This window comes from Budorcas taxicolor, chromosome 5 (genome assembly GCF_023091745.1).
Source record: "Budorcas taxicolor isolate Tak-1 chromosome 5, Takin1.1, whole genome shotgun sequence".
NCBI classification, from domain to species: Eukaryota; Metazoa; Chordata; class Mammalia; order Artiodactyla; family Bovidae; genus Budorcas; species Budorcas taxicolor.
In genome coordinates, this window is record NC_068914.1 from 86,501,788 (window position 1) to 86,520,336 (window position 18,549).

Here is an 18,549-nt window from a genome sequence, read left to right on the forward strand (position 1 = left end):
TAAAATTTTTAATATATTTTATTTTTGTATTTCTATTTCTACCTTTATTTTTTGTTCTGTGCTTTTCCCATGTTTTTCTCTCTTTGTTCTGGGTTTTTACCTTTTTTCCTTTTATTTGTTCTTTTCTTTATCTTTTCAAGATTTTAAAAATAATTTTGTGTGTTTTGTTTGCTTTATCCTTCAGTTTGCATTCTGCTTTTGTTTTTTGTTTTTGTTAGTCCCCCCCCCCCCCCCCCCCCCCCCCGCCTTGGAATTCTTTTATTTGCCCAGTTATTCTCTTGTTTTTTGTTTTCTCTGTCTTGTTTCTTATTTTGTCTGTGCATGTGTTTCTTTTGTTTGTTTGTTTGGTTTTCTTTGGTCTTTTACCATTTGTCTGGGCTTTTGTTTGTTCATTTGGTTGGTTTTAATTGTTGTTTGCTTGTTTTTGTCTTTGTTATTTGTCTTAGATTTTGTCTGTTTTCATTCTCCCTACGTTCTCCCCATCTTCTTTTATCTTTTCTTTTCCTCCCCCCTTTTTTGCAGAGCCATGTGGCTTATTGGGTTTTAGTTATGATGGCAGGGTAGGCCTGAACCTGTGCTGTGTGAGCTCTCAGTGCAGGATTCTGGAATGCCAGAGAATTTCCAGCCCTAGGGAATATTAATTGGCAAGAGCTCTCCCAGAGTTTGATCTCAGCTCCAAGATCTGGCTCCACCCAACTGGCTGTAGGCTCCAGTGCTGAACATCCCACACCAAATACCAAGGAAGATAGGAACACAAAGCCATGCTGTTCTAAGGTCACAGAAAGCCCAAAACACACCAACTGACACTGCCTCTCCATCAAAAGGAAAAGACATAGCTGAACCCACCAGGATGCAGGCACCAATCCCTCCCTTGAGGATGCTTATACAAGTCATTGGACCAACCTCACCCACCTGGGGAAGACACCAGAAGCAAGTGGAACTATGACCCTGCAACCTGTGGAAGGAAGACCTCAAGCACTGAAAGTCAGACAAAACAGGAAGACAAAGAAATATGTTGCAGATGAACAAGCAAGGTAAAAAGTTTCAAGGCCAAATAAATGAAGAGGAAATAGGTAATATACCTGAAAAAGAACTCAGAGTAATAATAGTAAAGATAATTCAAAAACTTGGAAATAGAATGGAGGAAATACAAGAAATGTTTGGCAATGACCTAGAAGAACTAAAGAACAAACCGTGATGAACAATACAATAACTGAAATTAAAAATACACTAGAAAGAACAAATTGCAGAATAACAGGCAGAAGAATGGATAAGTGAGCCAGATGCTAGAATTTGTGCAGAAAAACTGCTCAGAACAGAATAAAAAATTAAAAGAATTCAAGACATCCTTAAAAATCTCTGGGACAACATTAAACATTGATTATAGGAGTCCCAGAAGAAGAGACAGAGAAGGGTCTGAAAAAATATTTGAAGAGATTGTAGTTGAAAACTTCCTTAACATGGGGGAAAAAATAGTCAAATCCAAGAAGTGCAGAGAGCCCCATTTAGGATAAAGCCAAGGAGAAACATGCTGAGACACATATTAATCAAACTATCAAGATTAAATACAAAGAAAAAATATTAAAAGCATCAAGCAAAAAGCAACAGATAGAGGGGAATCCCTGTAGGGTTATCAGCTATCTTTCAGCAGAAACTCTGCAGGCTGGAAGGGAGTGGCAGGATATATTTAAAATGATGAAAGGGTAAAACCTACAACTAAGATTACTTTACCAGCATTTAGATTTGACAGAAAAGTTAAAAGTTTTACAGACATAAAAAAGCTTAAAGAATTCAGCAGCATCAGACCAACTTTGCAAGAAATGCTAAAAGAACTTATCTAAGCAAGAAACACAGGAGAAAAAAAATGACCTACAAAACCAAATCATAAACAATTAATAGAAGGGGCTTACATAATTCAGTGAAGCTATAAGCCATTCTCTGCAGGGCCACCCAAGATGGATGGGTCATAGAGAAGAATTCTGACAAAACATGGTCCACTGGAGGAGGAAATGGCAAACCACTCCAGTATTCTTGCCTGGAGACCCCCATGAACAGTATGAAAAGGCAAAAAGATAAGAAACTGGGGGGTGAGGCCCCAGTTAGAAGGGGTTCAATATGTTATTGGGGAATAATGGAGGGCAATTACAAGTAAGTCCAGAAATAATGAAGCAGCTAGGCCAAAGTGGAGATGACACTCAGTTGTGGATGTGTCTGGCCTTGAAAGTAAAGTCCAGTGCTGTTAGAACAGTATTGCATAGGAATCTGTAATGTTGTTCCCTGAATCAAGGTAAATTGGACGAGGTCAAGCAGAGGGTGACAAGATTGAACGCTGACAACTTAGGAATCAGCAAACCTAAGTGGACTGGAATTAATGTTCATCTAATTTAATTCAGATTAACATTACACCTGCTACCATGGGCAAGAATCTCTTCGAGGAAATGGAATAGTCCTTATAGTCAATAAAGAGTCTGAAATGCAGTATGGGGGTGCAAATTCAAGAACAATAGAATGATTTTGTTTTGTTTCCAAGGCAGACCATTCAACATCACAGTAATCCAAGTCTGTGCCCCAACCACTGATGCCATAGAAGGTGAAGTTGACTGGCCTGATGAAGACAACAAGACATTCTAGAACTAACATGAAATAAAGATGTCCTTTGCATTATAGAGGATTGGAATGCAAAAGTAAGAAGACAAGATATACCTGGAATAACAGACAAGTTTGGCCTTGGAGTGCAAAATGAAGCAGCGAAAAAGCTAACAGACTTTTCTCAAGAGAACATGCTGATCATAGAAAACACCCTCTTCCAACAACACATAAGATGACTATACATTGACATCACCAGATGATCAATACCAAAGTCAGATTGATTATATTTTTTGTAGCCAAGATGGAGAAGCTCTCTATAGTAAGCAAAAACAAGATAGGGAGGTGACTGTGGCTCAGATCATGAGCTCCTTATTGTAAAATTCAGGCTTATAATGAAGTAGGGAAAAACCACTAGACCATTCAGGTATGACCTAAATCAAATATTTTATGATTATGGAGTGGAGGTGAAGAATAGATTCAAGGGATTAGATCTGGCAGGCAGAATGCCTGAAGAACTATGGAAGGAAGATTGTAAAATTGTGCACAAGGCAGTGACCAAAACCATCCCAAAGAAAAACAAATGCAAAGAGGCAAAGTGGTTGTCTGAGCGGCTTTACAAATAGCTGAGAAAAGAAGACCAATAAAAGGCAAGAAACAAATGGAAACATACTCGACTGAATGCAGAGTTCCAGAGAGTAGTAAAGAGAGATAAGAAGGCCTTCTTAAATGAACAGTGGATTGAAGTAGAGGAAAACAATAGAATGGGAAAATCTAGAGAGCTTGTCAAGAAAATTGGAGATATCAAGGCAAAATTTCATGTAAGGTTGGGCACGATGAAGGACAGAAATGGTAAGGACTTAATAGAAGCAGATGTCAGGAATACACAGAAGAATATACAAAAAAGGTCCTAATAACCGAGATAACCACAGTGATATGGTCACTCACCTAGATCCAGACATCTTGGAATGTGGAGTCAAGTGGAACTTAGGAAGCATTACTACAAAGCTAGTACAGGTGATGAATTCCAGCTGAGCTATTTAAAATCCTAAGAGTTTATGGTGTTAAAGTGCAGCATTCAGTATTTCAGCAAATGGAAAAACTCCTCAGTGGTCACAGGACTGGAAAAGGTCAGTTTTCATTCCAAACCCAAACAACAGCAATGCTAAGAAATGTTCAAATTGCCATACAGTGGTGCTGATTTCACATGCTAGCAAGGTTATGCTCAAAATCCTTCAAGCTAGTTTCAGCAGTACATGAACCAAGAACTTCTAGATGCATAAGCTGGGTTTCAAAGAGGCAGAGGAACCAGAGATCAAATTGCCAGAATTTGTTCAATCATAGATAAAGCAAGAGAATTCCAGAAAAAACATCTGCTTCATGACTAAAGTCTTCGACTTTGTTGATCACAACAAATTGCATAAAATCCATAGAGATGGGAATACAAGACCACCTTGACTGTCTCCTGAGAAACCTGTATGTGAGTTAAGAAGCAACATTCAGAATCAGATGTGGAACAGCTGACTGATTCAAAATTGGGACAGAAGTAAGACAAGGGTGTATATGTTCACTGTTCTTATTTAACTTCTAAGCGTAGTATATCATGTGAAATGCTGGGCTGGATGTCTCACAAGCTGGAATCAAGATTGCTGTGAGAAATACCATCAACTTCAGATATGCAGATGATACAACTCTAATGGCAGAATGTAAAGAGGAACTAAAGAGCCTCTTGATGAGGGTGAAAGAGGAGAGTGAAAAAGCTGGCTTAATACTCAGCATTCAAACAGAAGGGGAAAAGATGGAAGCAGTGACAGATTTTATTTTCTTGGGCTTCAAAATTACTGAATGGTGACTGCAGCCATGAAAATAAAAGACACTTGCTCCTTGGAAGGAAAGCTATGACAAACCTAGATAGTGTATTAGTAAGCAGAGACATCACTTTGTTGACAAAGGTTCATATGATTAAAGCTATGGTTTTTCCAGTTCTCATGTGTGGATATGACAGTTGGACCATAAGGAAGGCTCAGTTCAGTTCAGTTCAGTTGCTCAGGCATGTCCGACTTTTTCCAACCCCGTGAATTGCAGCACCCCAGGCCTCCCTGTCCATCACCAACTCCCGGAGTTCACTCAGACTCACGTCCATCAAGTCGGTGATGCCATCCAGCCATCTCATCCTCTGTTGTCCCCTTCTCCTCCTGCCCCCAATCCCTCCCAGCATCAGAGTCTTTTCCAATGAGTCAACTATTGGCATGAGGTGGCCAAAGTACTGGAGTTTCAGCTTTAGCATCATTCCTTCCAAAGAAATCCCAGGGCTGATCTCCTTCAGAATGGACTGGTTGGATGTCCTTGCAATCCAAGGGACTCTCAAGAGTCTTCTCCAACACCACAGCTCAAAAGCATCAATTCTTTGGCACTCAGCTTTCTTCACAGTCCAACTTTCACATCCATACATGACCACTGGAAAAACCATAGCCTTGACTAGACGGACCTTTGTTGGCAAAGTAATGTCTCTGCTTTTGAATATGCTATCTATGTTGGTCATAACTTTTCTTCCAAGGAGTAAGCGTCTTTTAATTTCATGGCTGCAGTCACCATCTGCAGTGATTTTGGAGCCCAAAAAATAAAGTCAGCCACTTTTTCCACTGTTTCCCCATCTATTTCCCATGAAGTGAATGAACTGGATGCCATGATCTTCGTTTTCTGAATGTTGAGCTTTAAGCCAACTTTTTCACTCTCCTCTTTCACTTCATCAAGAGGCTTTTGAGTTCCTCTTCACTTTCGGCCATAAGGGTGGTGTCATCTGCATATCTGAGGTTATTGATATTTCTCCCGGCAATCTTGAGTCCAGCTTATGCTTCTTCTAGCCCCACGTTTCTCATGATGTACACTGCCTATGAGCTAAATAAGCAGGGTGACAATATACAGCCTTGACGTACTCCTTTTCCTACTTGGAACCAGTCTGTTGTTCCATGTCCATTTCTAACTGTTGCTTCCTGACTTGCATATAGGTTTCTCAGGAGGCAGGTCTGGTGGTCTGGTATTCCCATCTCTTTCAAAATTTTCCACAGTTCATTGTGATCCACACAGTCAAAGGCTTTGGCATAGTCAATAAAGCAAAAATAGATGTTCTTTTGGAGCAACTCTCCATTGAAAAAGCAACTCTCCATTGAAAAAGCAACCTTTTCAATGATCCAGCAGGTGTTGGCAATTTGGTCTCTCATTCCTCTGCCTTTTCTAAAACCAGCTTGAACATCTGGAAGTTCACGGTTCACATATTGCTAAAGCCTGGCTTGGAGAATTTTGAGCATTACTTTACTACCGTGTGAGATGAGTGCATTTGTGCGGTAGTTTGAGCATTATTTGGCATTGCCTTTCTTTGGGATTGGAATGAAAACTGACCTTTCCAGTCCTGTGGCCACTGCTGAGTTTTCCAACTTTGCTGGCATACTGAGTGCAACACTTTCACAGCATCATCTTTCAGGATTTGAAATAACTCAACTGGAATGCCATCACCTCCACTAGCTTTGTTCGTAGTGATCCTTTCTAAGAAAGGCTAAGTTCCTAATAACTGATGCTTTTGAGTTGTGGTGTTTAGGAAGACTCTTTTGAATCCCCTTGGCTGTAAGGAGATCAACGTAGTCAATCCTAAAGGAAATCAGTCCTGAATATTAATTTGAAGGAATATTGCTGAAGCTGAAATTCTAATACTTTGGCTACCTGACGTGAAGAGCCTATTCATTGAAAATGACTCTGATGTTGGAAAAGATGGATGCAAAAAGGAAAAGTGGAAGGCAGAGAATAAGATGGTTAGATAGTATTACCAACTCAATGTATATGAATTGAGCAAACTTTGTGAGACAGTGGAGCACGAAAAGAGCATGGCATGCTGCAGTCTATGGGATTGCAAAGAGTTGGACATAACTTAGCAACTAAACAACAGCAACAAAATAGGAACATACATTTCAATAATTACTTTAAATATAAATTGATTAAATATTTTAACTAAAATCCTGGACTGGCTGAATGGATACAAAAACAAGACCCCAATATTGTCTATGAGAGACCCAGTTCAGACCCAGGGACACCTACAGACTGAAAGCGAATGGTTGACAAAAGATATTCCATGCAAATGGAAATGAAAAGAATGATGGAGTAGCAGTACTGATATCAGTCAGAATAGTCTTTAAAGTAAAGATTGGTAGAAGGGGATAAGGTAGGCCACTACATAATCATTAAGGGAGCAATCCAAGAAGAATATATAGCAGTGGTAAATATTTATGCACGCTACATAGGAACACCTCAATATATAAGGCGAATGCTATCAGCCACAGAAAGGGAATTGACAGTAACACAATAATAGTGGGCTACTTTAACACTCCACTTACACCAATATCCAGAGAGAAAATAAGAAGAAGCTTTAAATTATGCACATTAGAATAGGTAGACCTAATTGGTACAGAACATACTTTCTTCTGAAGTACATGTGGAACCTTCTCTAGTATAGATCACATCTTGGGTCACAAAGCCTCAGTAAATTTAGGAAAACTGAAATCATTTCAAGCATCTCTTTTGACCACAGTACTATGAGATTAGAATCAATTACTAGGGAAAAAATACATGGAGGCTAAACAATATGCTGCTAAATAAGAAATAACTGAAGAAATCAAAGAGGAAATAAAATACCTAGAAACAAAGGAGAGTGAAAACATGACACTCCAAAACCTACAAAAGGCAGCAAAAGCAGTTCTAAATGTGACATTTATAGCAATACCATCTTACCTCAAGAAACAAGAAAAATCACCTATAGACAACCTAACCTTACTCCTAAAGTAACTAGAGAAAGAAGAACAAACAAAACCCAAAGTTGGCAGATGAAAAATAATTATAATGATCATAACAGAAATAAATGAAATAGAGATGAAGAAAATGATTGTGAGCACCAGTGCAACTAAAAGCTGTTTTTTTGAGAAGATAAACACAGTTGATAAGCCTTCAGCCAGACTCACTAAGAAAAAAACAGAGAGGACTCAAGTTACTCAAATTAGAAATCAAACAGAAGTTACAACTAACACCATAGACATACAAAGGATCATAAAAGGCTACTATCAGTAACTATATGCCAATAAAATGGACAACCTACGATGAATGATCTAATTCATAGGAAAGTACATCATCCCAAGACTGAATCAGAAATAGAAAATATGAACAGACAAGTTACAAGCACCGTGATCAAAAGTCTTCCAATGAACAAAGGTTAAGAACCAGATGCCTTCACAGGTGAATTCTATCCAACATTTAGAGAAGAGTTAACACTTACCCTTTTGAAGCTCTTCCAAAAAACTTCAGAGAAAAGAACACTCCCACTCATTCTAGAAGGCCACCATCACCCTGATACCAAAACAGACAATGAAAACACAAAAAAAGAAAATTTCAGGCCAGTATCACTAATGAACATAGATGTTAAAATTCTCAACAAAATACTCCTAAACAGAATCTAACAACACATTAAAAGGAATATACACTATGATCAAATAGGATTTATCCCAGGGATGCAAGGATCAGTATCTGCCAACCAGTCAGTGTGATTGTTGCTGTTGTTCAGTTATGTCCAACTGTTTGTGATCCTGTGGACTGCAGCACACCAGGCTTATACCATATCAACAGATTGAAGAATGAAAACCATATGATCATCTCCATAGAAGCAGGAAAAACTTTGGACAAAATTCAACACCCATTTATGATAAGAACTCTACAGAAGGTAGGCACTGAGGGAACCTATCTCAAAATAATAAAGGCCATATATGACAAAGCTATAGCAAACACTAATCTCAGTGGTGAAAAACTGGAAGTAGTTCCTGTAAAATCAAGAACAAGACAAAGGTGATTACTCTCACCACTATTATTCGACATAGTTTTGGAAGTCCTAGCCATGACAATCAAAGATAAAGAAATAAAACAATACAGACTGGTAAAGAAGTAAAACTGTCACTGTTTGCAGAGTGCCATGAAACTACACATAGAAAATCCTAAAGATGCCACCAAGAAAACTACTAAAGCTAATCAAGGAGTTTAGTAAAGTCACTGCTGCTAAGTCACTTCAGTCGTGTCCGACTCTGTGCGACCCCATAGATGGCAGCCCACCAGGCTCCCCCGTCCCTGGGATTCTCCAGGCAAGAACACTGGAATGGGTTGCCATTTCCTTCTCCAGTGCATGAAAGTGAAAAGTGAAAGTGAAGTCACTCAGTCGTGTCCGACTCTTTGCGACCCCATGGACTGCAGCCTACCAGGCTCCTCCGCCCATGGGATTTTCCAGGCAAGAGTATTGGAGTGGGGTGCCATTGCCTTCTCTGAGTAAAGTCACAGGATACAAAATCAAAACACAGAAATCTCTTGCATTCATTATACTAACAATGAAACATCAATTAGTGAAAGTGAAATTAAGGAATCTCTTTTACCATGGCAACAATAAAAATTACATACCTAAGAATAAATCTACTTAAGGAGATGAAAGACCAGTACACAGAAAATGATAAAATTATGCTGAAAGCAATGAAAGACAACACAAAGAGATAGATCTACCACGTTCTTGAAGTAGAAGAATCGATATTATGTAAATGACAATACCACCCAAAGCAAGGTACAGATTCAAGGTAATCCCTATGAAATGATCAATGGTATTTTTCACAGAACTACAACAAAAAAATTAGTATGGAAACACAAAAGACCTTGAATATCAAGAGCAATCTTGAGGGGAAAAAAACGGAGCTGGAAGAATCAGGCTCTCTGAATTCAGAGTATACTACAGGGCTACCGTAATCAATCCAATATGGTACTGTCACGAAAACAGAAATATAGATCAGTGGTACAATATAGAAAGTCCAGAGATAAACCTACGCACCTATGGTCACCTAATCTATGACAAAGGAGTCTAAAATATACAACTGAGTAAGGATATCCTCTTCAATTGGTGGTGCTGGGAAACTGGACAGCTTTATGTAAAAGAATGAAATTTAAATACTCACTAACATCTACATGAAAATAAAGTCAAAATGGATTAGCAACCTAAATGTAAAGGTGAACACTGTAAAACTCTTAGAGGAAAACATAGGCAGAACAGTCTTTGACACAAATTGCAGAAGATCTTTTTTGATCCTAGAGTAATGAGAATAATGCCCCCCACCCCACCGGGGGAAAAAAAATAGGACCCAGTTAAACTTAAAAGCTTTTGCACAGCAAAAGAAATCATAAACAAGACAAAAAGACAAACCTCAGAAAGGGAGATGATATTTGCAAACAAAGCAACTGACAAAGGATTAATCTCCAAAATACACAAAGAGCTCAAGCAGTTCTCTCTCTATATATAAAAGTTAATCCAATCATAAAATGGACGGAAGACCTAAATAGACATTTCTCCAAAGGAGACATACAGATGGCCAAAAATCACATGCAAAGATACTCAGCATCACTAGTCATTGCATGCATGCATGCATACTAAGTCTCTTCAGTCATTAGAGAAGTGTAAATCAAAACTACAGTGAGGTATCACCTCACACCTGTCAGAATGGCCATCATCAAAATCTATAAACAACAAATCCTAGATAGGGTGTGGAGAAAAGGGAACCCTGTTATGTGGTTGGTGGTACAGCCACTATGGAGAACAGTATGGAGGTTGCTTAAATGATGAAAAATATATTGTTATTTTTATATGAAAAAAATTGAAAAAGGATGAAAAGTATTAAAAAAAGATGAAAAATAGAGCTGCTATTTGACTCAGCCATCCTTGTACTGGGCATATTCCCAGAGAAAACCATAATTCAGAAAGACACATGCACCCGTGTTCATTGCACCACTATTTATAATAGCCATAATATGGAAAAACCATATGTGGACTCATCTGTCCAAACCAGGATATGGAAACAGCAAGTCCATCAGCAGAGGAATGGATAAAGAAGATATGATATATAATAGGATAGTACTCAGTTATAAAAAGAAACAAAATTGGGTCATTTGTGGAGGTGTGGATGGACCTAGAATCTGTCATACAGAGTGAAGTAAGACAGAAAGAGAAAAACAAATAGCATACATTAACTCATATATGTGGATTTGAACAAACTGGTTTATACAGTCTTATTTACAAATCAGAAATAGAGACAGACATAAAGAACAAACATGGATATCAAGAGGAAAGGGGGTTATGAGATGAATTGTGAGCTTGGGATTAAGATAAATACACTATTGATACTATGAATAAAATAGATAACTAATGAGAATCTACTGTATGGCTTAGGGAACTCTACTGAGTGCTCTGTGGTGACCTAAATGGGAAGGAAATACAAAAACAAGGGGATATATGTATACATAGATGGGAAACAGTGGAAACAGTGTCAGACTTTATTTTTTGGGGCTCCCAAATCACTGCAGATACTCCTTGGAAGGAAAGTTATGACCAACCTAGATAGCATATTCAAAAGCAAAGACATTGCCAACAAAGGTCCATCTAGTCAAGACTCTGGTTTTTCCAATGGTCATGTATGGATGTGAGAGTTGGACTGTGAAGAAAGCTGAGCACCGAAGAATTGGTGCTTTTGAGCTGTGGTGTTGGAGAAGACTCTTGAGAGTCCCTTGGATTGCAAGGAGATCCAACCAGTCCATTCTGAAGGAGATCAGTCCTGGGTGTTCTTTGGAAAGAATGATGCTGAAGCTGAAACTCCAATACTTTGGCCACCTCATGCCAATAGTTGACTCATTGGAAAAGACTCTGATGCTGGGAGGGATTGGGGGCAGGAGGAGAAGGGGACGACAGAGGATGAGATGGCTGGATGGCATCACCGACTCAATGGACATGAGTTTGAGTAAATTCCGGGAGTCGGTGATGGACAGGGAGGCCTGGCGTGCTGTGATTCATGGGGTTGCAGAGTCGGACACAACTGAGCAACTGAACTGAACTGAATAGCTGATTCACTCTGCTGTACATTCGAATCTAACACAACATTTTATACTTCAATAAAAATTTTAAAAAGCCAGCTGATTCATTGATTGCTTCAACAAACATTCACTGTTTGTTGTTTTGTAATATCATAAAAATAGGTCAAAATTAATAAGATTTGAAATGCTACAGGTGCTAGTATCATATTACAAAGTATAATCATGACTGAACAAAATTGTATCCACTTGAGAATTTTATGCCATCCTAACATGATTTTGGTCTTCCCAGGTGGCGCTAGTGGTAAAGAACCAGGCTGCCAATGCTGGAGATGCAGGAGACCTGGAGGAGGAAATGGCAACCTACTCCGGTAGAGTTGCCTGGTAAATCCTATGGACAGAGGGACCTGGTGGGCTACAGTCCATGAGGGTCACAGAGAGTCGAACACGACTGGGCAACTAAACACACACATATGGTTTTAGTATTATTAGATGTTATATTCATGTTTAATATTTTTCCACAACTTAATACTGTAATAGTTTTTCATTACTCTGCCTGTTGTCATCATGTCTTCTGGTACTTACGTTTTTAAATTTTCTCTTCTTTTCACCTACCTCTGGTTGTTGCCAAATCTTGCTGCTTCTTTCTCATTGGTGTCTCTTATACTTTTCTCCTTGCCAGTCCTTAGTAATTCACATTGTGATTGCTCTAGTTCTGGTCTTTACTGCTTAATGACTGACCTTTTGCTATGGTTTTTTTCTCTAGTGATTGTAGTAACTAACATTTGTATGACTCTTTGCAGATTGAGAGTAAATCCTCATTGCTGTATGTGTACTAAGCCGCTTTAGTCATGTTCAACTCTTTGCGACCCTGTGGACTGGAGCTTGACAGATTCCTCTGTCCATGGGATTTTCCTGGCAACGAATACTGAAGTGTGTTACTATGACGTCCTCCAGGGGATCTTCCCAACCCAGGGATTGAACCAGTGTCTCTTCCATCTCCTGCACTTGACAGTCAGGTTCTTTACCACTAGTGCCACCCGGGAAGCTGATTAGGCACCTTCTAATCAGCTTTTTTTTTTTTTTTCTAAAGATGACAAAACAAAGATTCTGAAAGTGTCAGAATAATAAAAGAACAGGGACTAGAGCCAGGTTTCCTTAGTTCAATCACATGCTCTTCCTATTATGCTCTCTGCCTTATATTACGCCCCTCTCTAATCTGTTTCATTGCCATCAGATTATTCTTTCTTAAAGCACTGCTTTGAACACATTTGTATTTATCTCTGTCTTCTTGCTCTTGTATATCTTGACTCATAGATTATATCATTAAATAACTGACATTGTTATTGAAAAATTAGTGTTTATACATGTGAAATATTTTTAAAGTACTTCAAGATAAGAGGAAACTGAAGGCTAAAGGAGACATGGACAATATTTAGTTTAAAAGTGAGGGAAAGTTGAGATCATTAGGAACTGCTTCATGGTAAAGACAAGGTTAAAAGCTGCCATGAAGGCAGACAGGAATTGGTGAAAAGGCAAAAGGGAAGGCTTTATATAGAACAGAGCAGTGTTAAGGACAAAGATGAGTCTGAATGAGGGCAGTGACATTTGAGCAAGGAGAATCATTGTCCCCCTCTTTCTTTGTCCTTTCAAGCTTCTGATATACAAGAGCTTGGTGCAAGGGGGAAGGGGAGAGGGAGCTGTGTAGTTTAATTTTCCATATTTAGGAGTTTTAGAGTCTTGTGTTGTTTATTTCTAGTTTAGTTCCACTGTGGTCAGAGAATATATAATTCGTGTGATTTCAGTTCTCTGAAATTTGTAGAGACTTGCTTTTTGACCCAGCAGATGGCCTGTTTTGGTTACATGCATGTATAATAAGTGTGTATTCTATAATATTCACCTTTAGTATTTTATAAATATCAAATAAGTCAAGATAACTAATAGCATTGCTTAAATCTTCTAATTCTTTGAGTGAGTGAGTGATAGTCACTCAGTCGTGTCCAACTCTTTGCAAACCCCTGGACTGTAGCCTGCCAAGCTCCTCTGTCCATGGAATTCTCCAGGCAAGAATACTGCAGTGGGTTGCCATTTCCTTCTCCAGGGGATCTTCCTGACCCAGGGATCGAACCAAGGCCTCCTGCATTGCAGGCAGATTCTTTAGCATATGAGCCACCAGGGAAATCTCTAATTCTTTACTGTTTTAATTTTTTTAATTTATTTATTTTTTAAATTTTAATTTTTACTTTATTTTACTTTACAATACTGTATTGGTTTTTCCATACATTGACATGAATCCACCACGGGTGTACATGCGTTCCCAAACATGAACCCCCCTCCCACCTCCCTCTCTGGGTCATCTCTCTGGGTCATCCCCATGCACCAGCCCCAAGCATGCTGTATCCTGCATCGGACATAGACTGGCGATTCGTTTCTTACATGATAGTGTACATGTTTCAATGCCATTCTCCCAAATCATCCCACCGTCTCCCTCTCCCTCTGAGTCCAAGAGTCCACTCTACACATCTGTGTCTCTTTTGCTGTCTTGCATACAGGGTCATCATTGCCATCTTTCTAAATTCCATATATATGTGTTAGTATACTGTACTGGTGTTTTTCTTTCTGGCTTACTTCACTCTGTATGATCAGCTCCAGTTTCATCCATCTCATTTGAACTGATTCAAATGTATTCTTTTTAATGGCTGAGTAATACTCCATTGTGTATATGTACCACAGCTTTCTTATCCATTCATCTGCTGATGGACATCTAGGTTGTTTCCATGGCCTTATGACCCAGAAATCCCACTGCTGGGCATACACACCGAGGAAACCAGAATTGAAAGAGACACATGTACCCCAATTTTCATCGCAGCACTGTTTATAATAGCCAGGACATGGAAACAACTTAGATGTCCATCTTTACTGTTTTTAAAAAATGTGCTTGTTTTACTAGTTACTAAGAAATGTGAACTAAGATTCTTCAACTGTGATAATGAATTTATTGATTTTGCTTGTTCTGTCAATTTTTGCTTTTTATATTTAAAGTCATATTATTGGGTGGAGGCATTCAGGCTTATTTTATTGTTTTTTAGAGCCTTTTACTAGTTTTCTACTACTGCTGTAACAAGTTGCCACAAACTTAGTAGCTTAAAACAATGCAAATTTATGATCTTCCTGTTCTTGGGATCAGAAGTCCAAAATAAGTTTCACTGGGTAGAAACCAAGGTGCTCCAGAGGCACTAGAGGGGAATTCCTTTCCTTGCTTTTCCTAGCTTCTGCTGTTGTAATCCTTATATTCCTTGGCTCATTGCCCTTTCTCCATCTCCAAAGCCAGCAGAATAGCATCTTTAGTTTCTGTTATCTTTACATTGCCTTTTGTCTTAAGACTCTTGTGATTAATTATGTCTACATGATGTCTGATTCCTGGTAATGCAGGGAAATCTTTCATCTCAAGATCCTTAATTTATTCACATTTGCAAAGTCCTTTTTTGCCACATAAGGTAACACTTTCACAAATTCCAGAAATTAGGGCATGGACATTTTGGGGTGGGCATTGTTCTATCACACTCCTGTAATTATTATGAAATATTCTTACGTATCTTTAGTGCTATTTCTTGCCATAAATTGTCCTTTATTTGCTTATGGTTCATTGACTTCCTTAAATCTCTGAGCTTATGTCTTTTAATAGTTTTGGAAATGTTTTGGCCATTGTCTTCTCTAGTATTTCTATGGTCTCATTTTCTTGTTCTTCTCCTCCTGGGACTCCAGTTACATTTATGTGATATATTGAGTGGGTTCCATATCTTCTTGATGCTTTGTTTTCTTCTCACTCTTTTTTCTTTCTGTGCTTCAGATTGTATATTTTCTATTGATATGTTTTTGAGCTAGCCAAACATGTTTTCTTTGTCTCAGTTCAGTTCAGTCAATCAGTCATGTCTGACTCTTTGTGACCCGATGAACTGCATCATACCAGGCCTCCCTGTCCATCACCAACTCCGAGTTTACCCAAACTCATGTCCATTGAGTCAGTGAAGCCATCCAACCATCTCATCCTCTGCTATTAAACCTGTTTAATTGGTTTTTTATTTCAGATATTGTATTTTTTTAGTTACCGATTATTCATCTATTTTTAAAAATTTGAATTCTCCCTTGAAATTCTCTCTTTTAATCTTTGGTAGATCTTTTCTTTCCTCATATATATATATATATATATATATATATATATATATATATATATATATATAAAATAGTTATTTTAAGATATTCCTAGCTATCTCCAACATCTTGATCATGTGTTGATTTGTTTCCATTATCCACTTTTTCTCTTGATTATTGGCTACATTTTCCTACTTCTATTCATTTCTTGACATTATCGATTTCATGCTAGGCATCATGTATAAAAGACTAGTAGAAGATTTTTCTTTGAAATGGGCATAGAATTAAGAAAGATTGAGAATCATTGTGAATAGTATAGTGTAGGGACACAAGGACACTGGCTTATTGCTTGTGAAGGACCTGAGTAGGGAATATTTATTAAAATAAATAGTAGAGACAAATTGTGGGATTTTGTCTAAACTTGCTGAGAGATTGAGTAAACCGTGACATTGAGTTAGTTACTCAACTTCATGGTGCTTTGGTTTCTTCATTAAAATGACATAATTACAGTATCTGTCCCACAGAGTTATTCTGAGGGTTAAATGAGCATGTCTGCAGGACAGTAAGTGTTCAACTTGTTGTTGTTCAGTTGCTAAGTCATTTCCGACTCTTTGCAACCCCATGGACTGCACCATGCCAAGCTTCCCTGTCCTTTACCATCTCCCAGAATTTACTCAAACTTGTGTCCATTGAGTCAGTGATGCCATCCATCCATCTCATCCTCACCTCATCCCGTTCTCATTTTTCTCAGTCTTTCCCAGCATCAGGGTCTTTTCCAGTGAGTTGGCTCTTCACTTCAGGTGGCCAGGGTATTGGATCTTTAGCTTCAGGATCAGTCCTTCCAATGAATATTCAGTGTGGATTTCCTTTAGGATTGACTGGTTTAATCTCCTTGCTGTCCAAGAGACTCCTAAGAGTCTTCTCCAGCACCACAGTTTGAGAGCATCAATTCTTCATCACTCAGCCTTCCTTATGGTTCAGCTCTCACATTGGTACATAACTATTGGAAACAGCATAGCTTTGACTATACAGACCTTTGTCACAAGGTGATATCTGTTTTTTAACATGCTGTCTAGGTTTGTCATAACTTTTCTTCTAAAGAGCAAATTCATGGCTATAGTCACCACAGTGATTTTGGAGTCACCCTCCCTCCCAAATAAAGTCTGTCATTGTTTCCATTTTTTCCATTATGTATTGGCTATTATTTCTGTGAGAAATGAGGGTGGAGTATTGGATTTGGTTACATGGTAGTCATTAGTGTATTTGTCAAGTGAGTTTTCAGTGCATGATGGTGACAAATGCCTGAATGGAGGAGATTCAAGGGAGAATGAGGAATTAGAGACTAGGAATTTGCCACTGTTTTGAGATTGCTATAATGGGAATTAGAAAAATGTGGTAGGCATAGGAAGGCATGAAGGTAAGGGATGAATTTAAGATATGATAATCATAATGATAATCACAGTAATCTTCACAGCAACTCTATAAAATAGGTACTATTTTTACTCCCATTTAATCTGAAGCATAAAGATAGGAATGCAGTTATAAAATGTTTGTATGCTGAAAGTGATCTAGTAGGGAGGGAGGAATGCAGGAGTTGAAGGGATATTTCCAGGAATAAAGTTTTCAAGTAGCTGAGAAATGATGGAATGCAGCGTGTATGTGGAGAAATTGACCTATGATAGGAACAAGGAATGTGCATTCATTTTAACAGCAAAGTGTATGTGTAGCTTTGGGATTGGAAAAATACTTAAGAAATATTCTGACAGCGTGTGTTTCTCATTGAAATAAAAAACAAGGGGATCAGCTTAGAGTAGGGTTGGATATGTTGGAGAAGAAATGGTTATTTTGTATAGTACATGAATGAATTAACTTGGGTATGGATGAGCATGCTGGTAGTGCTAAGGGCTTATTTGAAGACTGTGATAATGATTTAAAGTGAGGATTGTGGATACTGGAGAGAAAAGGGAGATAAGCAACCCAATATCTTTAAGAAGGAATAAAAGGTAAATGAACCTGATGAAGCCAAGAAAAGGATAAGACAGTCTTTTCCCTTGAAAGCTTAAAGTCTACCTACAAAGTTAAGTGATCCATACCTAAAAGAATACATAAGCAAAAGGTAAATGCTAGATAGATTACCTAGATCACAGGCTTTGTCCCTTCAAGGGAGAGAGTGAACACTTTGGGCAACATGGGTGGCTTTAGGGGGAAGTGATCATAGGGCATTAAAGTGTGTGTTGATGCCAACAGGATAAATATTTAGCGTTTCTGGTTTCAGTGAAAGTGAAAGTTGCTCAGGCCTGTCCAACTCTTTGCGACTATATAAGTCCATAGAATTCTCCAGGCCAGAATACTGGAGTGGGTAGTGTTTCCCTTTTCCAGCGGATCTTCCAAATCCAGGGATCAAATCCAGGTCTCCTGCATTGCAGGTGGATTCTTTACTAGCTGAGTCTTAAGGGAAGCCCAAGAATACTGGAGTGGGTAGCCTATCCCTTCTCCAGCGGATCTTCCCAACCAAGAAATTGAACTGGGGTCTCCTGCATTGCAGGAGGATTCTTTACCAACTGAGCTATTGGTTTCAGTACTGTGATGTATTCACCAAGTCTTTGAATTCCTTGTCTGTGGATTGTACTTCCTGTGTAGTTGGGTAGATAGAAACATTGATTTGTACATTTCCTTCTGAAGAAAATACATTTCAGTCATGCTTAAAGGAAATATAATCATATTGTAATGACCTTGAATTATTTTCATGTTATATACCAAATGTATTGCTTGGAGATTTGTTGAAATTAGAAAATATTTTTTTTTTTTTTAGGAGGGCAAGATGATGCTAGGGAGTAAAGGAATAATTTTTTTAACAGGCTATGTTCTGTACCTTCAGGTTTCTGTTAA

At 38.4% G+C, this 18,549-nt stretch overlaps 1 protein-coding gene across 1 annotated transcript in view; it reads left to right on the plus strand.

Annotated features, from left to right (window-relative positions):
• Positions 1-942: 942 nt before the first annotated feature.
• Positions 943-18,549, plus strand: part of KIF21A (kinesin family member 21A) — a 154,461-nt gene continuing 136,854 nt past the window's right edge. The window contains exon 1 of the mRNA XM_052640567.1: positions 943-1,034. Within this exon, the coding sequence (XP_052496527.1) occupies positions 943-1,034 (92 nt within the window). The remainder of the gene's footprint in view (positions 1,035-18,549) is intronic.